Source organism: Tursiops truncatus, chromosome 7 (genome assembly GCF_011762595.2).
Source record: "Tursiops truncatus isolate mTurTru1 chromosome 7, mTurTru1.mat.Y, whole genome shotgun sequence".
In the NCBI taxonomy this organism is placed as follows: domain Eukaryota; kingdom Metazoa; phylum Chordata; class Mammalia; order Artiodactyla; family Delphinidae; genus Tursiops; species Tursiops truncatus.
In genome coordinates, this window is record NC_047040.1 from 44691825 (window position 1) to 44717218 (window position 25394).

Here is a 25394-nt window from a genome sequence, read left to right on the forward strand (position 1 = left end):
AAAACAGAACTACAATGTGATCCAGCAATTCAACTCCTGTGTATATACCTGAAAAAATAAAAATAGTAATTTGAAAAGATACATGTACCTTAATGTTCACAGTAGCATTATTTACAATAGCCAAGACATGTAAGCAACCTAAGTGTCCACCAACAGATGAAGGGATAAAGAAGATGTGATATGATATATACACTCAGCCATAAAAAAGAATAAAATTCTGTCATTTGCAACAATATGGATGGACCTAGGAGTATTATGCTTAGTGAAATAAGACAAAGGGAAAGACAAACAAATACTGCATCTTATCACTTATATGTGGAATCTAAAAAATAAAACATGAATATACATAACAAAACAGAAACAGACTCACAGATACTGAAAACAAACTAGTGGATACCAGTGGGAAGAGAAAAGGGGGAGAGGTAAGATAGGGGTACAGGATTAAGAGATACAAACTACTACGTATAAAACAGATAAGCAACACGGATATATTGTATAGTGCATGTAAATATAGCCATTATTTTGTAATAACTTTAAATGGAGTTTAATCTCCACTACTGAAGAATCACCATACTGTACACCTGAAACTAATATAATATTGTGAATCAACTCTACTTCAATTTTAAAAAAGTGGCAATTTTAAGATTTCTTCCAGGGAGGACATGGAATCACAGAATTGAAATAAAAATGATGGAGTAAGAAAATATCTATTCAAGCAAAAGAATTATATTAGGTAAAAAATATACACCAGCATTATTACATATAACATGAATCATGAACACAGATCAGTAAAATATAACAAGGCAAACAGAATCACTATAAGACAATGGTTATACACAAATACTGTGAGTTCAGAGTCCACAGAATCTCTGGCACCCACCCCTTCAACTCAACCAAGCCTGTTGTTAAACCTGGTAATACAGACTTCACAAATTCCAATTTTAATTTTCTTTTCTGCTACAAAAAACATTCAAATGGTACACATAACCATAACCTCTTTTCTCAAGTCCTCAGAGGACAGCAAGGACAAAATGTGTGCTTGAACCCTGCAGAAGAGCTACTTAACTATGATTTTCAAGAGTAGCTCATTTAATTTTAGAAAGAAAAGATCAGTGTTAGTGTTACTTTATGCCCTACTTCTTTTATGACAACACAGTGAATGGCAATGCAAATCCATTCTTAAATTAAGCAGTAACTGTCAAGTTGGCTGAGACTAATCCAGAAAAGGGGAACTTGATCAAAAACTAGAGCAAGTTGTTTTTTTTTTTTTTTGCGGTACGCGGGCCTCTCACTGTTGTGGCCTCTCCCGTTGCGGAGCACAGGCTCCGGACGCGCAGGCCCAGCGGCCATGGCTCGTGGGCCCAGCCGCTCCGTGGCATGTGGGATCTTCCCAGACCAGGGCACAAACCCGTGTCCCCTGCATTGGCAGGCGGACTGTCAACCACTGCACCACCAGGGAAGCCCTAGAGCAAGTATTTTTGAGATAACTCTCTAGCAGCTTTGCTGACACTTAAGAACAAATTAAAACGACCATTTTATTGTTGATTTCTGAAAAGCAAGGGCTGTTTTGTGGGGAGAGTGGGAAGGTCCAGGCTCCACTAGATCCCCAAGTTTGTTCTGAAATTAACTGGTTGATCCACTGACTGAAGAATCCCTTCTTCTTGTCTAGATACTGGCCCTAAGATTCGGTGACATCTGCATTAACACTAAAGAGCCTCGTCTGTAAAGAAATATATCTACAAAATCAGTACCTCAAAGATGCATTCCAGAAACCAAAGAGTTCAGAGGTCAAATAAATTTGAGAAACACCCAAGACAATATACCCCTTCCGGATATTCACCATGCATATAAAGGACTTGAGAAGACCTATAATCAAGAAATTCATTTAACTGTGCCAAATCCTGAATTTCAGAAACTATACAAACAAGAACTCCTTCTTTCAAGTAACACCTATTAGCATCCTGTGAACAAATGATTCACAGAATACACCATGAACAATGTAGTTCTAGGCTGTGACCCTATTTTAATAATTAAAAATAAGTGAAAACTACACTAAATCAGAAAATCAAAATAGGTATTTCCCTGATCATCACCTAGAAAGCTTCTCAGCCAAATTCAATTCAAAATTTTCTTGCAACAATAAAGCCGATATTAAAATATTTGACTGTAAATTAACACCTGTAGATGGTTCTTGGGGTTGAGCTGGATTCCAGTCACCAGATTTCTGTGCCCTTGCAATATATGTACACATTCTTCTGTAGCTGTGCTATAAACTTTAATAAAGTCTCCAGAGACACAGAAGACATACCTGGAAATAAGAGAGAAAAATAAGATTCACATACTGTATAGACAGCATAATCTTTTTATTGTCCATGAAAAACAAAACAAAAACCAAAGCTATAACATGCAACAGAGATTTCTTTCAAAATAATAGTTTAAGAACTGTATATTCAAATTGTGCTGCTTAAGCCTATGGGGACATCTGAGGTCGTTTAGTTCACGAATTCTGAAAGTAGATCAATGATGCCAAAGTCATACCTCTGACCTGTTCCAGGGGCAGAGGCTGTATGGAATCATCCTGCAAAAACAGCCAACCTAACCAAGCTGCCTGTTCAGTAATGGATGCAGACACTGTGCTACGCCTTCACTATCAGCTATTATTCTGCGGTGGTTCTACTAACAGCAGCGTCTTCCCCTGTCCTCCAACTCTCCATCATTCATTGCACAGACACCAGCCTACAAATACGAAGTCAAATATTCTCTCTAGTCAGTGAGGTCTCTTAGATAGCAAAGTATAAAAACTTTATGACAGTTCTTTTTCTTACTCCCAAAAAGCTGACTTTGCTTTTCTGGATTTGTGGCTTTCTTCCATATATCAGAAGCTACTAAATTATTAACTGTGGTTAAACTGGGGTAATATTTGTTTAACTTTTTTCATAATAGATATAACCATAAGACAAAGCTCAGAACTGCAAATCTTCTAGCATCAAATAAAAAATGTTTGCACTGTGCCTATTACATCTGACAGCGTACGTGTCTAACATGGTGCTTTCTCATATACCATAGAATGTACAAAACACAGAATCCTTAGGCTGGACCTCTTCTCTGTGCTCCCAAAGTACCCAAGGCATGATTTGATCTGGGTACTTTCAAACTATGTTGAAATGTCTCATTTATGTAAATATCCATCTCCCTTATCTGGCCATATGCTTCTATAGGGCAGAGGCCCTATTTATCTTTGATTTTCAATGTCCAATCCAGTTTGTCAAACAGAATATGCCTGATCTTCAAAGGTTTTTTTTTTTTTTTTTTTTTTTTGTGGTACATGGGCCTCTCACTGTTGTGGCCTCTCCCGTTGCGGAGCACAGGCTCCGGACGCGCAGGCTCAGCGGCCATGGCTCACAGGCCCAGCCGTTCCACGGCATGTGGGATCCTCCCCGACCGGGGCACGAACCCGTGTCCCCCGCATCGGCAGGTGGACCCTCAACCACTGCGCCAGCAGGGAAGCCCTCTTCAAAGGTTTTATAAACTATTTAGATAAAATGAACCAGTAAAAAAATTATTACAAAATAATCATAAGGGTAAATCTTCTAATGCTGACTGGGGTTGCTACTACCCTATTTTATCATTTTCAAGGCACTTGATTTTCACATGTTCACCTATCTAAAATCGGGATGCATCTTTTAAGTGCTGTAACCAGGGGCCATCGTTGTGTTCAACTGTTTATAAGATCAACAAAGTACAAGCAACAAAGCAACCGAGGTACATGGATTCCCCTTTGGTTGGACCCTCCTCTCCATTCCCATGAGTACCCTAGTTCTTGCCATCTCCTGTCTGGACCACTCTTAAGGGCTTCCTACAGTCTCCAGGTGTGGCCCCTTGATTCAACCTTTCATACTCATACCAGACTAATTTTACAAACTTGAGCATATTACTTCCTTAAATAAAGATAAAATTAAATGAAACTCCTTCAGTGTTTTCTCACTGCCTTCAGGATATGATCCAAATTCCTATGTTTGACTCCAGTCTGACTGGAAATACTTTTTCACTTGAACAGTAGGTTAAGTGGTTCAAAACTCCAACGACCCCCTCGCTCTCCCCTGCTCCCCATTAGCATCAAGTCCTTTAGGCAGTGTTTCCTGGAGATGTTGGTGGGTGAGGGGGCACTGCTGTTTGCCAAGAAAACTCCCCCTAATTGATTCTGATATTCTTCCCCAGTGGAAAGCAATTCCCTCTCTCCTTGCTCCTCAGCAGGGAATAATGACTTTAACTGTTTGAATGCAAACCTCTAGAGAAAACACTCTCCACACTTGCACATTCTGCTATCTACTGAGAACGCTTTCTTTCTGACTACTTCTTTAAGATTCAGCTCAGGGGTCTTTCCACCGGAAGCCTTCCCTCATCTTATTCCAGATCAGCACCAGTCCTAACATGCTCCTGCAAGGTGCGGGGCTTAACTCTATCCCAGCACTTTCTGCACGGTGTTATGAGAGAACTTCCCCTCCTTGAGGGGAGGAACTGTGTGTTTACTTACTTCAAATAATAACAGAAACAGGGTGTTGTAGAAAAGGAGGCATTTTTAAAAAGTCAAACACAGATGGGTTCGAATGCCAGCTTTACTATGTACAAGGCTGAATGATGTTGAAGAATTTACCTAACCTTTCTAAACCTCGCTGTTCTCCACTCGCAGGGTTATTATTATAAGGATTAAATGAAACAATGCATGCAAGTGCAAGCTTGGCATATACAGCAAACACTCAATAAACGGTTCTGTAAAATGAGGATAACAATACCTACACCATGCAGACAGGGATGCATGTAAAGCACCACCACAATGCCTGTCACACAGGACTCAAATCATCTTTGTTGATCAAGTGGTGAAGTAAGCAATTAGGGATGTTTTCAAGCAGGAATCAGGATTTAAATGAGCTTCTGAAGGATGCATGATTTAAGGGCTGGTAAAGAAAAAGAAGAGCAACAAAAAACAGTAGGGAAATAACAACATGGTACCTATGAGAGACAGGGAATGTACCTATGTAAGTAGCAAAGTGTGCACAATGGGCACTAGCAGGAAACACAGCCCCATAAGCAGAGTTGAGCTAGATCAGGGAAGGCCCTGAAAGTCAGACATAAGAGCTATAGTTAAGGAAGGCAACAGAACCCTGTTACAGGGTTCTGAGCAAGACTAGGAATAAGTTTCAGTATCGTAACAGCAGCAGTATCCAGAACGATCTGCAGGGGAAAATACCTAGAGTCAGGGACATCGATTCTGTGATAATTTAGAAATGTAAAAGGCAAGAATGACTCATTGTTTTAGTTTTCTATACCCTAGTAACCTACTGCTATGATACACAGCACCATATAACTGTGAGAGGCAATAGGGTGTGATGCAAACAGTGCCGGACTGGGAGTAATACTTGATAGGGGGATGCCAGGTCCTTTCATGTACACCTCACCTCCCTGCTTGCCTCTCATAATAACGCACTCAAGTAGGCAGAGTAGAGTTTTGTCCTAGTTAGAAGAGGACCTAGTGACCAAGAGAAAGCTGTTAAAATTCCACGATTCTGTTGTTTCATTTACTATTTCAGCTTTTTTGATAAGCTCCTTGAGGTAAATTACAAAATTATTTTATTCCCCTTCGTATAAGTTAGCCAACCCTTGTGGCAGCTTTTAGATAATATTCAAGTCCTTGGTGAATTCATTATAACCCTGTTAATTTGCCAGAAAACTGGTTTAATTATTAGCTTCTATATATATGAAAAAAATGTATCTCTAAATCTCGACCAAGTTCCTGTCCTGAATTTCTGCCTAAACACCTGCTACACCCACCTGGTCGTTTTAAAGGTACTTTAAACTCAACAGGCACATGTGAACCCTACATCTTCTCCTCGTTAATTCTAATTGCTAAATCACTCCAAAACTCTGTCTTTTCTCTTCATCTTCATTATTATCTTAATTCTGGCCAAAATCATTTCTTGCTTGGATGCCTGCATTAGTCTTCTAATACCTGGTCTATAATGTTCTAGACTCTTCTCCCACCACTTACCTTCAGCCTATGCTGCAAGTATACTGACCTTCTTATGCACATGACACCCACCCCCCGCCCCAATTTCTAGTTGCTCACTTTGCCTGGTTGCCCTCCTCCCAGTATCACCGAAGGGGCAAACTCCTGTTAGTTTTGCAAGATCCTACTGCTGAAGGGAAACTTTCACTGTGTAACTCCTCCTTCGGTGCCATCACTGCACCTTGAATATGCTAGCCTAGCCACCTCTCGTCTCTCCACCACATACTGTATAGTTTTATAGAGTTCTCAGATTAATATTATTGAGGAAACACAATCATGTGTCCCGCCCTCCCCTCCCCACCAACACCTTATCTGCAGAATTAAAAAATACACTCTCTTTGGACCAAACAACCAAGAACTGACTCTATGTTCCCTTTAGAACCTCGTTTCCCACTAGCTCTCTTCATATACCATTCCTACAAGCTAACTGTACCACAGTCCTCATGCTTATACTGTGCCCCCTATCTGGAATGCCTTCCATCCATATCTCCTAGTCAAAATACCATCCATCCATCTATGTCTAGCCTAAACATCACTTCCTCATCAACCTTCTCCATCCTTCCAGTTTGAAGTACTCTTGTTTCTTATGGGATCCCAAACTGCCACTGTATGAAACATCTGTTACTGATTATCTTCTTTTCCTCACTACACTGAAAGCTCTTGAAGGTAGGATCAATCCTGGAATTATCTTAGTTTTTGTCATCGCAGCTTGCTATAAATACATAGCTAATAAATACTTAAAAATGAATTGTAGGACGAATCAATTTTCACTAATCAAGTGAAATACAATGGATCCCAGTATAATGAATGAGATATACAAACAGTACACTGGATATAAGTCCAAAGTGGCAGAACTTTAGCAATCTTTTGAAGCCTCAGTTTCTTCCTCTGATTCACAAGGTTAAGTATCAAAGAAGCCCTCTTTATTGTAAAGACGAAGGATTTTTTTTTTGCCTCTAAGGCAGTTGATGAACGCTCCTTCAAGTCATGCATGCATTCAATAACTATCTGCCATACACCCACAGCAAGACATTGCGGGGCATACAAACTTTCATAAGATACTACCTCTACTTTTCTAAGATAGAAAGGGTTTTTACTAAGTGTCTCTCTATCCCTGAGTGACTTGAAAACGTTTTTTTACATTGTGTCACTTCTAGATGATGTTGACAATAGAGCAATGATGGAGACAGCTGACGTATATTGAGCCATTAAGTGCTAGGCATTGTTTGACTTGCTCTATTTGTATTGTATTAAGGCATTTAATCCTCTCAACACTACGAGATAGATTACTAAATATTATTCCCCTTTCATAGATGAGACAACTGAGGCAGAGATTAAGAACCTTGCGAAGGGCACACAATGGATGAACTGGGTTTAGTTAAGGTTTCCAGCTACCCTGAGCTCCTGAGGAAGGGGACCAGGGCTTACACGTGTTTTTATCCCACACAGAATCTAATGGCAGTTTTTACGCAGAGCTCCAAAAAAGGTTGCCAAAATGCCTTTTTAGGGGGTAGAGAAGTGTGGAGAAATCAGAATCTTTAATCATACAGTAATTCCAAGTCACGATTCGGTCCGAAAAGGGGATACTCCTCGTGGTCTTGCAAGAGCAGTGGCGTACAAATCCGTGCCCGGACCATTTTCCCAGCCGCCCCAACGCCGAGCCGATTCTAGATACGTGGGTCCGCCCGGGGGCCCCTCAATCTACCTGCAGGTCCGGGGACGGGGAATGCGCGCCCCAGCCTGAGGTGCTACGGAACTAAGGGGTTCTGAGTCCTCTTACAGCACACGGGGACCAGCTCCCTCCCGCTGGCCCTGCAGTCTCCCGCACGCGCGACCCTTCCCCGAGCCCAGAACCGCCTGCTGGTTTGTCCAGACGCGCCCGACAGTTCTTTCTCTCCATCCCCCGGGGACTCACGCCCCTCAGCTGGGCCTGCAACGCGTGGTGGCCTCTTACTTAGAATCTGCAGAGAACACCGCTCTCCTGAAGTTCAACTCGCTGCCGCCACAACGAACCACGCGGAGACTCTCCTCCTCCACCATCTTCGCGCAAGCGCAAGGACTCGCTGGCGCCGGCCCCGCCCCGAGCTGCCCCGACGCAAGCCGGTTGATAGGGCGTTTTCCCCAGCCCACAGACCCCATCCTCGCAGGGCTCCTCTAGGCCTCAGTCTCTATGGTAGTTCTCAATGGTAAGACCCAGCGCCTGAGCGGCCATCTTTGGTTTGGGCAACGTCAAATTAGGACATGTGAAAAAAGGAAAGAGCGAAACATAGAATGCATTTATATTAGATCCCTCTAAACTTTTATTTAGAAAAGATAAATTTCTCTCCGGACTTGTTAATCTGACTCTAAAGTTTCTTACGCCGGAAGGGAAAGGTGGCCCGAAGTGTGTCAGATGACCGCCAGTCCTTTCCCATATCCCGCCAGGCTTCACCTTTCTCTTAACTTTGATTCAGGAGCTGCGAGATGACGCCAGCGTTTTGCGCCAACAGCATTCCTGGTCGCGCAATTGAGTTCTTGGTTGGGAAGGTAGCGTTCTGTTTTTACACAGCTGTTAGCTCCTCTCGTTGGCTGTCACTTTGTTCTGTTCCTCTGAGCAGAGCATACGTTCCTACAGAATCTTCACAGCTCCAAGAGGTTTGCTTTTTCCTTTGGACACCTGGCTCTTACTCCGGGATTCTGGTTTCTATTTCTCTCCCTGGTTCATTGGACCTTCTTGGCCGATCTGACATTGCACTCTACCCTGGCCAAGTTCCAGGGCCGCTGCTCCCTGGTTTGCTACTGTTTTGTGCGTGTTGCCGTGGTTTTAGCTTCCGTAATTAGTCGACCGAAGTCCTGAACTCTGAGAAAGTTTATGTCTCCATCTCCATTCCTTTTTATAAACTTATGTGTGTCATTTTCGTGGCCCCTGTATATTAGCGGGTGCTTATCTTCCTCCCTCCCTTCCTCCCTTCCTTCCTTCCTTCCACCAATCCCCTCTGTGCTGGCTCTGTAACACTCCTAAGGGTAAAGAGCCAGTGACAGGTTAACTTTAACAAGAACAGGAGATCTGCCTTGCTTGTGTAGAAAATTACCACATCCCTTCAGTGTTTCTAGAGGCAAATAATTATTGAGAGCCTTCTATATGTGAGACACAATGCAAGACAGACGTGACTGCTGCCCTGTTACCTTCTATGGGAGAGAGACGTTTAACAAACGAGATGATCAGAGATTGTGTGCCGAAGAAAATAAAACAGTAATATAAGAGAGAATAGTTTTCTCTGAGGAGGTTTAGGCTTAGCCTGATGAATATATATTTGTTAAGGTCGTGTAGGTTAAAAGATGATATTTTAACAATTCAATGTTAATACAAATTTGATATAAAATAATTCAATGCAGAAATAGAATGGTCTCGGTAGATCCTATACCTTATGAGTATCTCTCCACCATTAAAAGTTTGGTGTATATGCTTCCTGATATTTTTCTAGGCATACATACACCTTAACATTATTCTGCAGTGCAATGCAAGGCACCATGTATTCTTTTTTCCCCTCTCTATATGCTTTCACTGCAGTGTATACATATTTTTAATCTCCTTTTTGATAACTGCATAGTATTTCATAGAGTAAATGTGCCATAATTGATTAAGTCATACTCTCAAAGGTGGACATTTAGTCATTTCCATTTTTTAAAAAGTGGCACATAGTGCTACAGGACACATAAATTTGTGACAGTGTTGCTGTAGGAGAGATTCCTAGAATAGGTATTGTGGGGTTAAAGGATATTTGCATTTTTTATTGTTTTATTTTTTGTGGTACACGGGCCTCTCACTGTTGTGGCCTCTCCCGTTGCGGAGCACAGGCTCCGGACGCGCAGGCTCAGCGGCCATGGCTCACAGGCCCAGCCGCTCCGCGGCATGTGGGGTCTTCCCGGACCGGGACATGAACCCGTGTCCCCCGCATCGGCAGGTGGACTCTCAACCACTGCGCCACCAGGGAAGCCCTGCATTTTTTATTTTGAGAGTATGTTTTGTGGAATAGAGATATGTGTTACTGGGAAAACCAAGAGGAATGACTAATGGCAGCCAAAAAAAGGGAACTATTTAAAATTTTGGGAAAATCCATAAGAGGAGGGAGTATTATAAGAGAGTATGATTTCTTAAGAAGAAATCAGGAGGGAAAAGGACTGATGAAATGGTGTAAGGCAAATGAAGTTGCCTATACATACTGCATCAATGAACAACGATTGAAAGGTAGCAAGGGTGGGGAGTTCACTGTTTAAAATTAAGAGTGTAATGTGGAGTCACTTTCTCAAGAATTGTTAAGTATAATGAATTCTGCTTCTTAAGTCTAATATTTCTTTTCATATACTGGCATTCATATATCATACAACAGTCTTTGTTGATTGGCCTGCAAACACTAAAATAAAAGCAAAATTTTCTAAAGTGTTTGGAGGACTGGAAAGAAGTAATAGAATACTGAGGGTGATAGAGGTGGCTAGATACTCTCTGTACATGGTTTCAGATACTTCCCTAAGCGTTTTGTAGAAGAGAGCAAGGGAAGTTTGGTTCATTTATTGAGTTGAGCATCTTTGACAGGTCTTCGGTTTTCTTCAGCTCTCCTCTTTTCTTTCTGCGTCCTCACCAGAATCATCTTTAAAAGTCCCTTCATGAAAGTACTGACTTTTCATAGCACACACTTTAAAACTTTTCCAGCCTCTACCTTTATCCAGTTCCAAGGCTGCTTCCATATTTTTAGGTATTTGTTAGTTACAGCAGCACTCCTTTCTTGGGACCAAAGTCTGTTAGTCACGGTTCTCCAGAAAAACATAACCAATAGAATTTATTTATTTGTTTGTTTATTAAAAGGAATTGGTGCACTCAATTATGGAGGCTGAAAAGTCCTACAATGTGCAGTCTACAAGTTGGACACCCTGGAAAGCCTGTGGTGTAATTCAGTCTGAGTCTGACGGCCTGAGAACCAGGGGAGCTGATGGTGTAAATCCAGTCTAAGTACAGGAGAAGAATGACGTACCAGCTGAGCAGTCAGGTAGAGAAGCAACGAATTCTCTATTCCTCTTCCTTTTGTTCTACTTAGGCTATTAATGGGCCCTGAATGATGCCCACCCACACTGGGGAGAGCAATTTGCTTTACTGGGTCCTTATTGAGTCCACAGATTCCAATGCTAATCTCATCTGAAAATACCTTTACAGACAAACCTAGAAATAATGGTTAGCCAAATATCTGGGCACCCTGTGACCCGTTAAGTTGACACATAAAATTAACTATCACACTGGGCAACTACTAATCTGTTCTCTGTCCCTGTAGTTTGCCTTTTCCAGAAAGTTGTATAAATGGTATTATATAGTATGTAACCTTTTGAATCTAGCTTCTTTCACTTAGCGTAATGTATTTGAAATTCATGTTGTATAGATCATTGGTTTTCTCGTTTTTATTGCTGGGTGGTATTCTATTATATGAATATTCCGCAATTTGTTTATTTGTTGAAGGATGTTTAGTTTTTTCCCCCAGTTTTGGAACTTATGAATAATACTGTTTAAACAGTAATTTGTAGGGTTTTGTGGGAACATAAGTTTTCATTTCTCTAGGATAAATACCAATAAATGGGATTGCTGGGTCAAATAATATGTTTAAATTTTTAAGAGACTGCCAGACTGTTTTTCCAGTTTTGTACCATTTTGCATTCTAATCAGTAAATTTTGAAAGTTTTAGTTGCGTCACATCCTTGTCAGCACTTGGTGTTGTCAGTATTTTTAATTTTACCCACTGTAATAAGTTTATAGTGGGATTTCATTGTTTTAATTTTTATTTCACTAATGATTAACAGTGTTGGGCATCTTTTCATGTGTTCATTTCCTATCTGTATATCTTCTTTGGTGCAATGTCTTCAAATATTTTATCCATTGTTTTCTTGGTTGGTTGTTTTCTTATTGTTGAGTTGGAGATTTCTTTATATATTTTGGACACAATTCCTTTGTCAGATATGTGAATTATAAATATTTTCTCCTAGATTGTGGCTTGTCTTTTCATTCTTCTAATAGTGTTTTTCACAGAACTGAAGGCTTAAATTTTGATGAAGTACAGTTATCACTTTTTTTCTTTTATGGATCATGCTTTTGTTATTGTATCTGAAAACACTTTATGTATTCCAAGTTTATGAAAATATTCTCCTATGTTTTATATGAAGAGTTTTATACAGTTGACTCTTGAACAACACAGGTTTGAACTGTGGGTCCACTTATATGCAGATGTTTTTCAATAAACATGTTGGAAAATTTTTTTGGAGGTTTGTGACAATTTGAAAAAACTCACAGATGCACTGAATTGCCTAAAAATATCGAAAAAATTAAGAGAAAGTTAGGTATGTCAGGAATGCATAAAACGTATGTAGATATACATTTAATAAAAATATATGTTAACTGATTATTTTGTTATTGGTAAGGCTTCTGGTCAATGGTAAGCTAGGAAGGGAGAAGGAGGGTGTTCGTGAAGACTGGAAACATGGATAGTATTATTTTGTTTTGTACAGATTGAGGGTGTAATATAATTGGGAAGTAACACTGCAAAAGAGAACTTACGGTTTTCTTTGGTGGTCATTTTTTTCTCAGATTATTAAAATGATATCTCAAAAATTAAAAATTGTTATTGAACTTTCAGATTTCAATCTGAGAGGCTAGGCAATAAGGCATAGCTTCATAAAGCTAAAAAAAGTTCCACAATTTAATGACAACTGTGCAAAATAAGCCATTAAGTAGACTCGCAAGTCCTACCAACATAAAAATCAACTCATACAAAACACTATACTTTTAAGTACCTGGCCTTAATAAATATTTTATGCTAGTTATATCCCCAAGGATATTCTAGCTATTCATACCAACCTTTTACTAAATTCTCCTTAATATATATAAAGCTGTAGTTAACTTTAGCTACACATAGGAACCACCTGGTGTGCTTTAGAAAATAATGAAACCTGGTCCGGTCCTATCTTCAGAAATTCTGACGTAATTGGTCTGCAATGTAACCTGGACATCAGTTTTTTTTTTTTTTTTTTAAATTGTGGTGAAAAACACATAACAAATTTTTTTATTAGTAACATTTAGTACATTCACAATGTTGTGCAACCACCACGCTATCTAGTTCCAGGACATTTTCATCACCCCAAAGGAAATCGTTTACCATTAAGTATTTACTTCTCCCTCCATCCCCACAATTATTAGTGTATAGATATAAAACTGATCTTTGTGTGTTGATCTTGTATCCTGCAACTTTGCTGAATTCATTTACTAGCTCTAATAGTTTTCTGTTTTGTATTCTTTAGGGTTTTTTATATGTCAGATCATGTCAGCTGTGAATAGATACTACTTCTTCTTTTCCAATTTCGATGCCTTTTATTTCTTTCTTTTCTTTTTTTTGCCTAATTGATCTGGGTAGAACTTCCAGTACAATGGTGAATAGCAGTGGTAAAAGCAGGCATACTCGTCTTATTCCTGATCTTGGGAGGAGAGTGTTCAATCTTTCACTATTAAGTATGATGTTAGCTGCGAATTTTTCATATGTCCCCTTTATCATGTTGAGGAAATTCCCTTCTCTTCCTAGTTTTCTGAGTGTTTTAATCGTGAAAGGATGTTGTATTTTGTCAAGTGACTTTTCTGTGTCAGTTGAGATGGTTGTATGGGATTTTTCATGTTGGCTGGACTGCAGTCATCTGAAGGCTTGACTTGACTGGACATCCAAAATGGCGCACTTATGGTCAGAAGTCGATGCTGACTGTTTGCTGCAAGCGTACTTGGGGTTATCAACCAGGGCACCGAAACCTGGCGTCTCTGACATAGCAGCCTTAGGGTAGTTGGAATTTTTTTTTTTTTTTTTTTTTTTTTTTTTTGCGGCACGCGGGCCTCTCACTGTTGTGGCCTCTCCCGTTGCGGAGCACAGGCTCCAGACGCGCAGGCTCAGCGGCCGTGGCTCACGGGCCCAGCCGCTCCGCGGCGTGTGGGATCTTCCCGGACCGGGGTACGAACCCGTGTCCCCTGCATCGGCAGGCGGACTCTCAACCACTGCGCCACCAGGGAAGCCCAGGGTAGTTGGAATTTTTACGTGGTGGCTGACATTCCTCAGAGAGTGTCTTGTGGTCTAGTGTCAAAAGTCATATAGGGTCCCTTCTGGTTTATCACAGTAGTCACAATTCTGGTCTAGCTTGTGTGGAACTTGGAAATCATTACTCTCACACTCACAACAAGAAAAAAGAAAGAAAAAAACAACTGAAAATTAACAATTCTTAGGTCCATCAAATAATTGAGGTCACAAGGAAAAGCACTGCCCCTGCTCCCCAAACTGGAGACAGGCAGATAGAATCACAGCATATCAGAGCAGATGCCCAAGTGCAGAGTGCCATTGCTGGAGCAGTACTTGGGAAAGAAAACTTAAGCTATAATTGACAAATTATTGGAGGGTCAGTGTGGACAACTTTGATAGTTAAAAATTCCAAGGGGGCCTAGCTGCATGAGTGTCCCCACACTTTCATATGTTTTATCTCCAGGAACCCTGCCAGGTTCTCACAGTGTAGATGGGAAGATATTTACCAAGGATGAACCTACATTGCCACATCATAATCACGCAAGCTCCTAGCTTACCTAAGGGTTCACTCTTAGTGTTGTACATTCTATGGGCTTGAACAAACATATAATGACATATATCCAGCATTATAATATCATACAGAATATTTTCACTGCCCTAAAAATCCTCTGTGCTCTGCCTATTCATCTTTCCTCTTCAACTCCCACTCCTGGAAACCACTGATTTTCTTATTGTCTCCATCCCTAGTTTTGTCTTTTCTAGGATGTTATATAGTTGCAATCATACAATATGTAGCCTTTTCAGATTGGCTTCTTTCACTTAGTGATATTCGTGTAAGTTTCCTTCATGTCTTTTCATAGCATGATAGCTCATTTCTTTTTAGTGCTGAATAATAATATTCCATTATCTGGATATACCACAGTTTATTTATTTATTCACTTAGTGATATTCGTGTAAGTTTCCTTCATGTCTTTTCATAGCCTGATAGCTCATTTCTTTTTAGTGCTGAATAATAATATTCCATTATCTGGATATACAACAGTTTATGTATTCATTCACTTGATGAGGATGTGACATCTTGTTTGCATTGAAGTTTTGGCAGTTATGAATAAAGCTGCTATTACATCCATGTATAGGTTTCTGTGTAGATGTTAAGTTTTCAACTGCTTTGGGTAAATACCAGGGAGTGCTATTACTGGATTGTATAGTAAGAGTATGTTTAATTTTGTAAGAAACCTCCAAATTGTTTCGAAAAGGGCTGTACTAATTTGCAACCCTACCAGCAATGTATGAGAATTCCTGTTGCTCCACATCCTTGCCAGAATTTTTTGTTGTCAGTGTTCTGGATTTTGGCCATTCTGATAGGTGTGTAATTTTATCTTTTTAATAACACATTTTGCTTCCTAATTCAACAAGCATTGAATAGTTACTATAAGACAATGTCCTGGTTCCTGGGGATATAAAGATGAGTTAAGACATGGTACATGGTACATCAGAGAGGATCTTATATTGAGGAATATGGACACAAAAGTGATCATTATGTTATGGTGAAAGCAAGTGCAAATTGATTAGGTATATACCTGGTGATGTGGGTTTACAGAAGGCCCCCTAACCTGGCCTGCATTTTTGAAGGAGGTGATGATTCACCTAATTCTTAAAGGATGAATAGAAGTAAGCCATGTAAAGAGATTCTGAAAAGGACATTCCAGGCAGAATGGACAGCATAAACAAAGACCCCAACTTTTCCCCGTGATTTCTCACATGTGAAGATTCAGGAGATTTGAATCTCCCTGCCTGGAGATCTTTTACTCTTCATGGTGCTCTGTAATTACGTTTTAAAGAACAAATCAGTGTAGCATCCAATAATATATAATATAAAAAATTTTCTATTTTTTCTTTTGATTTTTACATTAACAATTTGAATCACAGTGACCCACTGCTGGAGTTTTTATTTTTACCTGGACATCTAAGTGTCCCCTAGCAATTGTCCTAGTCCTTCATTCCTTTGCCTGCCTCTGGTCCTCCCCAATACACACTACATTACACTTTGCTTTGAAAGGGGCCTATGAGCCTAAATTTCTTCTCCTTTCTTCTTTGTTAAAATTCTTTTCCTCCCCTGCAATGCACACCCATCCTCTCAAAACAGATCTCAGTAAAATATTAGGAAGAAGGTTTCACATCTCCTTGGGCCCAGTCATCCTCCTTTTTAATATTTATTTATTAATTTTTTCCCTCTGGGGTGATTTACTGGTTGACTTTGATTTCAGGGCTCTGTAACCTCAAATTATTACCTACTCAGAGTGAGGGATTAAAGGATCTGAGCTGTTAGATTATTCCCAATTTGGGAAGTAAATTATTTTTGTATAAACTTATAGACATTCACGTGGCAGAGGGATTATATCTACAGTGGGAAATAAAAGCATGATATTTTGAATCAATGATTCCCTATGACCCATAGGCTAAAATCTAGGCTTCTGGATCTGGCAATGAAGGACTGACACAAATTGTCCTAACTTTTTCTTATCTAGCTTATTTTTCTCACCTCTGTGAACCTCACTGTGGGTGTGGTCCGCCTAGCATTCCATGATGATTCTAGATCTTTACCTTTATTTAATGTTGCTTCTACCTGAAATACCCTTATTTTCATTCTGAATATCTAAATCCTTTCCAAGAGCTTCAAACCTTCTCAATTCTCTTCCATGAACATTCTCATTTACCTTCCTAGTTTCCAGTCAGAGCACTTAAACTTTTCTTTACCATTTATTGCGATTTAATTGTATAATAGCTTGAGTTGTTTCCTGTTAATATTGATTTGTCTGTGTTTTCGTGTTTACAGATGTATGCTCTTTGAGGGCAAGATGGTATATTGGTCTTCAAGGTATCATAATGCAATGTTTCCTGCATTGTGGGTTCCTAATTACCATTTACTGGTTGATGATTTATTAGTATGTAAATTATCTGGGAACAGACCCTATATTCCTAAAGTATTTAATAGTATTTGCATGCCAGACATCTGAGCTGATGATGACGACTTCAGAACTAGGTATGAAAACCATTATTTATTTATGACTGGGCTTTCCTGGTGGCGCAGTGGTTGGGAGTCCGCCTGCCGATGCAGGGGACGCGGGTTTGTGCCCCGGTCCGGGGGGGTCCCGCGTGCCGCGTAGCGGCTGGGCCCGTGAGCCATGGCCGCTGAGCCATGGCCGTTGAGCCTGCGCGTCCGGAGCCTGTGCTCCGCGACGGGAGAGGCCCCAATAGTGAGAGGCGCGTGTACCCAAAAAAAAAAAAAAAAAAAAAAAAAAAAACTATGACTGCAAAAATACAGATATACCACATGGTGGCACCAAAGGTGCATCATTATTTTTGTAGCTTTTGTGTTATATTGTACTTCAGCCTACCAGAAATTATAATTATCGTATTAGCACATTGAAAAATATTTTTAAATATCTAACTAATAATTAAACTTAGTAGAGTGTTATAGAATGAGAATTTCTTAGTATAGAAACATTCAAAAAGATCTTTGCATCTTTACTTGTCTGTTTTTACAAAAGATGTCTTTAAGTTCTAGAACTCCTATATATTGTTTTGGAATCAGATTCCTCTTCCTTCACTGTCTTATCCCTCTATACTCTAAAAATTTCATGAGCATTAGAAGCTGTTCTTTGACATTTGGGTTTTGAGATGGGGGTCATTGGTGGCTCACAGATTATTATGTTGTGTAGAATGTGAACCTAATCAAATTCCAGCTGTTAATGGTATGTGTAGTTCTTTTGCAGACAGGCTTCTTAAGCATGTTGCCTAAGTTTAATTTCCATGTGTAAAGTCATACTTAAAGTATGTAAACTGAAACAGATGTTAGTACTCTGAGAATGCATTTGGTGCATGAAGGAACAGTTCCCTAACCTCTTATTCCATCCCCATTTTATTTTGAAAGCCCTTTGAATAGAAAAGGGCCTCTGGAGAGCCATCTAGTATCTTTGACCCCATTAGTGAGTAGCAGTTTATTACTGGGAAACAGTTGCCCAAATAAATGTTGGATTTTGCTTTAAAATCCTTCCTTGATAACCATATGATATTCTTTCCTTCCCTGTAAGCTTTGTTTATTCTTTAATTAGCAAGCTGTTCACTCTAATGATACAAGTTTTCTTAAAACCAAACTAACTCTCACTGATATTATCATTTAATAATAACTGAACTTCTATTTTCCTAAAGATTAGCAGTAATAAAGGCAGATTTTTATGTAACGCCTATGTACCTTCTCAAGTATCAGATATTTAAATACTATATTTGGAAGTATTCTAATATCTGATTTATGTTGATGATAGTTGTTAAGGGCCTACCTCAGGTTCTGTGCTATGCTCAGAAAGGATTAAGAAAGATCCTTATCTTAAGGAACATTCAATGTAACTTAGGAAAGAAGCACAAATTAAAAATTTCTGACAGTGCAGGACAGCCGACCCATAATCTAGGGGAACGAAAGAAAACTTTATAGAAGAGAAGTTATCGGAGGTAAGTGTTGAATGATAGAGGGGAATTTCTCTAGGCAGTGAAGGGAACAACAAGTTTTTGAGGCAGCAGAATGGATTAGCACTAGTGTGATGGGTTTGTGGAACATAAGGACTCTAGTTTCGTTTTCTTACAGATACATGGAAGGAGTAACTAGGTAGCGAGAAAGAATTGATAGAAAGGGAAATTCCCTGGCAGTCCAGTGGTTAAGACTCCACGCTTCCACTGCTGGGGGCCTGGGTTCAATCCTTGGCTGGGGAACTAAGACCCCACAAGCTGCATGGTGCTGTCAAACAAAAAAACAAAAAAGAAAATGCCCAGCAAAAGTGCCCGCACTACCTTGTGCTCCGGCCCACCCCCCGCAAAAAAAAGAATTGAAAGAAAGGGTGAGACCAGATTTAGTTTTGTCTAAAGGTTTGGAAATATAAATGCAAAATCATTTTTTAATTAAAAATTAGAGATTATAGTTTTAAAGTTTTGATATATGTTTTGATTTATGAAAAAGTTTTGATTCATGTTATTTCAAGGTGATAATACATGACCTTTTTTCCTTCATAGTAAAAACTTAATAGGTATCATAACAGCTGATGTTCTTAAGTTAGTGAGTTATCTTCTACATGTATCAGTAAAATATATCAGTGACTAAAAATTTATGCAGTTCCATGTATATTCACATATTTTTGTCTTGTTAAATAAACATAAAAGTGTCCTTGAATTTGTCATTATATTTAACTGTTCAAGGCCATAGGTATTTAGCTTCTAGATTAAGAAGCAAAGCTTTAGTGAAAAATGTGTATTATGCATTTGTATAATTATAATACATATGTATAATTATAATGCTGTGTTGGTAATTAATTGATAATTTGGCCTTTATTAATGGTCAACTTAGATGGCTAAATGATAGCTCTAGTATATATTAAATGTAACAGAAATAACTTAATTATCTGTAGTATTTTCCTCACAAAACCAAATTCAAAATGTATGTGGAGAAACTTGCATTCAAAAAATATATTCTATGTTATTTTGTCTAGCTAGCTTTTAGAATCATTGGTGGAAGTGTTTCAGGAGCTCTGTTTTTTCGATACATAATGCTATTTTTCTATCTTATAAAAATAAATTTTCCTACTTCTGGTTTTAGTATTTGTTTTATTCTCATATATACATCTTTTGGTCCTGCCACTATAGTCTTAGTTAAATGGAAAGAAATGATGTTATTTGTTGGAATATATGTTATTTGTTGGGATGTATGTGGATATTGGAAGTTTGCCCTGAAAGTATTTTATATATACTATTTTTCTATTGGATCAGAATAAAACATACTTCTAATTTAAGAGAGAAGCATTCATATTGCTCACTTACATTTAATGACTGATATTGAGCCCACTCTTTTTCTTATCCTGAATTATAATTCTAAAATAAATAGATTCTAAGTGCTCTATTTTCCATCTTAAAGTTTCCATCAAACTATGGTTAGGGATTGAATAGAAAACTATTATGACATTCTTTAAGTTTTCTAGTCTGTTTGAGAGGTCATAAATAATAGTAAAGCTTCAGTAATTTCACTTATGGAAGTCACTTGAAAAAATAATTGTCTAATAATTTAGTCATAAATAAATTATCTTATAAAGGGGTGTTATAAAGATTGTATTTTTATTTTAACATTAAAACAATTCTATTTTTAGGGTGAAGTGAATATTTTGTTTTGTTTTGTTTTGTTTTTTTTTGCGGTACGCGAGCCTCTCACTGTTGTGGCCTCTCCTGTTGCGGAGCACAGGCTCCGAACGCACAGGCTCAGCGGCCATGGCTCACGGGCCCAGCCGCTCTGCGGCATGTGGGATCTTCCCGGACTGGGGCACGAACCTGTGTCCCCTGCATCGGCAGGCAGACTCTCAACCACTGCGCCACCAGGGCAGCCCTGAAGTAAATAGTTTTTAAAGGAATTAAGTGGTAGTTTTAATCTGAATTTTTCCATTTACTTAAGGTTTCCCACTCTGCCTCCAAATTAGAAGTAGAATCTAACTCTCATTTCCAGATCTTCTCAAAGTATTAAGGAGAAACGAAAGATAATTTCCTTGTTTCACTAACCCCTTACACAATATTATAAGATGAACAGTGCTAATTGAGCAATTAGACTTGCATTTCTGATTGACTAGGGCATATGTCTTGGCATTGAGTGGATATATAAAAAATCAATAAAATGTAAGGGTATTTCTCTAATTCTGTGAGCAGAATCTATCCTGTGTCATTTTGTGAGTGTAATTTTCTGATGAAAAAGGAAATACTCGTGACTTTCAGAAAGAAGTTTCACTAAATGAGAATAAATGCCATGAAGTGAAAATTTTATAAGCACAACTTCAAATAAGAGAATGGATTCATGCTGATTTTCAAGTGAAGGACTGTAGTCATAAAAATTAAACTTGTAAATACTCAGACCATGGACACCCTCAGTTATTTCACTTTCTTTTGACTGTTTCCAAGCTGGGCTTCTACAACCAAAGTCAAGAGGACCAGATGAATAAACAATCCAGTTCATTACATCAAAACATCTGATAGGGCTTCCCTGGTGGCGCAGTGGTTGAGAGTCTGCCTGCCAATGCAGGGGACACAGGTTCGTGCCCTGGTCTGGGAAGATCCCAAATGCCGCAGAGTGGCTGGGCCCGTGAGCTATGGCTGCTGAGCCTGGGCGTCTGGAGCTTGTGCTCTGCAACAGGAGAGGCCACAACAGTGAGAAGCCCGCGTACTAAAAAAAAAAAAAAAAAAAAAAATCTGATAGATTTACAAATATTCCTGGATAACTCAGGATAATGCGGTTAAATGATTGTGTCTGGATTTATATGGAGTGCCTTTCATCACTATATTCCACTGTGGGTCTACCTGAGGTCAAGGGAATAGTAGAGGTGGCGATTGTGTCTTGTATGGCTTCTATCCAGTGTTTAGAAAGATGATTTAAAGTAAGGCTAACGGTAAAAAGATAAATTAGTATATCTGAATCATAGTATTTTAATTTTTATTATATTCCAATATCTTTATTGATATAAAAATTCCTATTTATTTTTGAGATATAATTGACATATAACATTGTGTAAGTTTGAGATGTACAGTGTGATTGGATACATTTATATTACATTCCAATTTAAAGAATGACTATTAAAAGTCACAATGGTCACTGAATTTTATACTCTGGGTTGCTTTCCTTTTTATGATTTATATCCTGTGTTCTTCAGACCAGTATTAAGAATTAATAACCACAGAATTTTTTTTTAAAAACAGCTTCTTTGAGGTATAATTGACAAATAAAGTGTATATATTTAAGGTATACAACTTGGTGTTTTTATAGTCACACATGTTTTTTAAGAGTCAGATTTGAATGAAGTTTGTCAAATCTATTTACATAGCAATGCTATGTACTTTCTTTTGACATCACACCATCTGAGAGGCAAAAAGCAAAACTGTGTACATGTCCAGGCACTATAGTTTATACAATGGGCAGCATGTGAATGTCTGTGAGATTGAATTAATTTTCCTTTAGCTTCAGCTTCAGCTATAGCCTCTTATTTCAGATTAAGTATTACTATTATTTTTACTCAGATTTGTATTCACTTACTTTTGTCCTTCACTCAGAAAGAATATTGGCATTCTCACTTGAAATGAGTCCCTTGTGCTAAATAATTGGCTAAATAATATAGCACATCTTTTTACAATCCCAGACATTAGAGTGGATTGCATCTTGATCTGTAAATTAAGCACATGAATCTGGGTCAAGGGTGGCCAGGTAAACAGAACCAGTCAACCCAATCTTGGTTTGAACAGCCTTAAGTAACACACTCTACTTTCACCATCCAAAATACTGTGTCCATCCTCAGTGAAAGATCTTTAAGCTGCCATAACAAGATTTGGAGTTTAAGTTGCTATTATTGGAAAAGCAACTATAATATTTTTCTTTTCCCAGAAAATGAAAAACAGAGAAACTCTCATTTCCTCACTATATGTCTTAAAGCAAAAGAAAATGGAGCTTGCCTTTGTTCAGTATACAGTAGTGTCAGTAAAGAAGTGTAGTGTTGCTGTAGTATTCCTGCAAGTTAATTTATTTGTTGCTTTAGAAAGAGATTCTGTTTCCATTAAAATTATGTCTCTGGGTAGGTCATTCATAAGCAGAGGACCTGGACATGGAATCAGTCTCTTGAGCCTGTTTACATTGTTAATCATCCACAGCTGCTGAGTTGATGGAGGATTTTGGACTTTTCAAAGGTAGAAAAAATCTTATATTTTTCAGTTAAAATGTTAGATAATGGTCACATTTAACCAATATCAAGTAACATAATAGCTTAGAGTACTGGAGAAGGTGGATATCCCTTTCCATGTGTGGTGAACCTCTTTTTAGGTATTTTGGACTTGGCTTTTAGCACATTTCAAAAACCTTTCCTTTGATACAAAACAGCTGTAGCTATGTTTTGAGTGATATAAACATTCCCCTCCACCTCATCCTTATTCTTACACTTTCCAGGCTCAAGGCAAAGGATTTAAAAACTTTTCAGTTTCTTCTTATCATGCATTTCCTAAAATTATTTGTGTTTTTAACGAAATAAAACTTTATAAGAACCTTTTACAGAGATGCAGTTTGAATGCTTACTTGAAGCAAATAACCTAAAAATGATTGAAACACTGTACCATTTTCTTGAAAATTTAGTGTAATCTTAAAACATCCTCCTATGGTATAGCCATTAACAAGCTTTCAAATGTGTTTTTTTGCTGGGGAAGAACTTGGCCAGCACAGACAAGACAAATTAATACATGTTCAATAGATATTTGGCTTGAAACAGGCAAACCAATTATAATTCTTTTCTCTTTGAGTTTACAGGAAGTGATCCAGTTTCTTCAACCCCTATAAATTATAGCTCCATCTTTCTCACTTTTGTGATGATTTGTCTATGGGCTCTTTGAATAATGTTAAGATCTTGCATCATCATTCATGAATTTCCCACACTTTAGAAGCTGTATTCACAAATTAATAGCTTTTTTTGGCATCTTGTATTGGAATAACATCATGTACAAGTGGCTTTTAATATATAAGTAATCCAGGCTAAACCAACTTTCAAGCAGTTTTCCTAGTTACATGGCTAGAGGTCAGAGCTGGGTCAATCATGTTTAATTACAGAACTTTTTTTGTACTGAAATTTTCTTCTAAGACCTCAAGGAGTGCATTTTCTTGTGGAGCTTAAGCAGGGGGACGAACTTGATTTTAGACTAAGGAGAAGTGCAAGGATAAGATTATAATTTGTGGCAGGAAATATGCACTAAAACTAATTTTTTAGATTTTAGCAATATATGCTTTTTTTTTAATATATGCTTTTTTGATGGTCTTGGATATTTCTGAACATAGTCAGCTATTAGTAGTGTCTGAGATGGAATTATCTCAGTGATGGAGTCTACCACCTCTTCATTTTATTTGTGAAATACATAGTTACCAAAAAATACAGTACTTTAGAAGAAATATATCTTAAAAAGCATTAAATCCATGTTTTTAGAAGCATAGCTTAAAAATTAAGATGAGATTGAAATTAAAATTGGCAATTTCCAACACATTTTGATAATGGATTTTATTTATTACTTTGAACTTATTTCTTTAGTAATTCATTTATTAAAAGATATAATGTTAGCACTTGAAAATATGAAAATTGATTACTGTTTGTGAATAACTTTGGTCTTAGCTGAAATAAGTTATCTGCATATTTCCTTTAATCATTGTATGATGTGGTTGCAAATACTCTAGAAAGAGCTAAGCTATTCATATTCATTGCTTTGAAAATAAATTAAGAATTTCAAATGATGCAACAGATTAATTCATTAGTCCAAAAAATAGTTCCTAAAGGACCATAAATGTTGACTAAGTTTTGACAGTGGTTTTAAAAGTTATCAGAAAAACCTTGGGACAACAGAGATTTTTGACTGAAATGCACTGTAATTCTATATTAGATTCATGCTTATGGATACCCAGATGGTTTTACATGCATTTTCCACTGTGAGCATGAAATAAATTGTGTGCAAGAGTTTGTCTTTTTTAATTTAGCACAGTATTACGTTATATACCTCTGCTTCATATTTTAACAAAGTTCTTTTGGGTCTCTATTTCCTGCATGCCTCCCCAGTGGCCAATAAGTACAATGTTCTATACAATGCAGTAAACTTAAATTCTGTGACACTAAGCTTTGTTAAAGGGTAATTTAATTGCAAATGGATATCCTATGTCATTGTTTTTGTGTGTGTGTGCTTCTTTTTTTTAATTTTCACTCAATTAATTTGAATATTTTCCAGTTAGTAATAAATATATTGATAAAAATGGCTAATATTTATGGAGAACCTCCTATATGCCAGCAAAGTACTTTTACTGGATTATCTGATTTATTTCTCACAGCTAACCTATAAAGTTAATAACCTATACAGTTACTATCATTGTGTAGACAAGAAAACTGAGATACACTGATATTAAATAATTCATCCAAAATTATATACTTAGCAAATGGCAGAACCAGTATTTGTATCTAGTCTGTCTCTAGAGCCCTTGCTTAGCCTCTCTTAATAGGAAAAAATTAGAAGGATGTAAATATGTGATAATGAAATTAGTGTGAACCACCTGTCTTCTTATGCACAAAACATAAACAAGAAAAGCAAGTGTATTTGGCTTAAAATAAAATATTTTGTAAAAAGCAGAACACCCAAGTTCCACATTTTTTAAAGAATTTCTTTTGAATAAAAAA

The 25394-nt window shown here is 38.0% G+C and overlaps 1 protein-coding gene and 1 long non-coding RNA gene across 4 annotated transcripts in view; one reads left to right on the forward strand and one right to left on the reverse strand.

Moving 5' to 3' along the window:
- The window catches only part of WDR75 (WD repeat domain 75), a 41246-nt gene extending 33083 nt beyond the window's left edge, over positions 1-8163 (reverse strand). Inside the window, exons 1-2 of one of the 2 annotated variants that reach the window (XM_019931538.3) lie at positions 8019-8163; positions 2179-2308 (exon numbers count right to left, since the gene is read on the reverse strand). In XM_019931538.3, the coding sequence (XP_019787097.2) occupies positions 2179-2308; positions 8019-8104 (216 nt within the window). In that variant the 5' untranslated portion in view covers positions 8105-8163. Of the gene's footprint in view, positions 1-2178; positions 2309-4797; positions 4823-8018 lie in introns of those variants that run through there. The other variant, XM_019931539.3, reaches the window with a different exon arrangement.
- A 184-nt stretch (positions 8164-8347) lies between these two features.
- LOC109549357 (uncharacterized) overlaps positions 8348-25394 on the forward strand; it is a 42928-nt gene continuing 25881 nt past the window's right edge. Inside the window, exons 1-2 of one of the 2 annotated variants that reach the window (XR_012333033.1) lie at positions 8348-8698; positions 10908-11088. This is a non-coding gene — a long non-coding RNA (uncharacterized lncRNA). The remainder of the gene's footprint in view (positions 8699-10907; positions 11089-25394) is intronic. The other variant, XR_002175637.3, reaches the window with a different exon arrangement.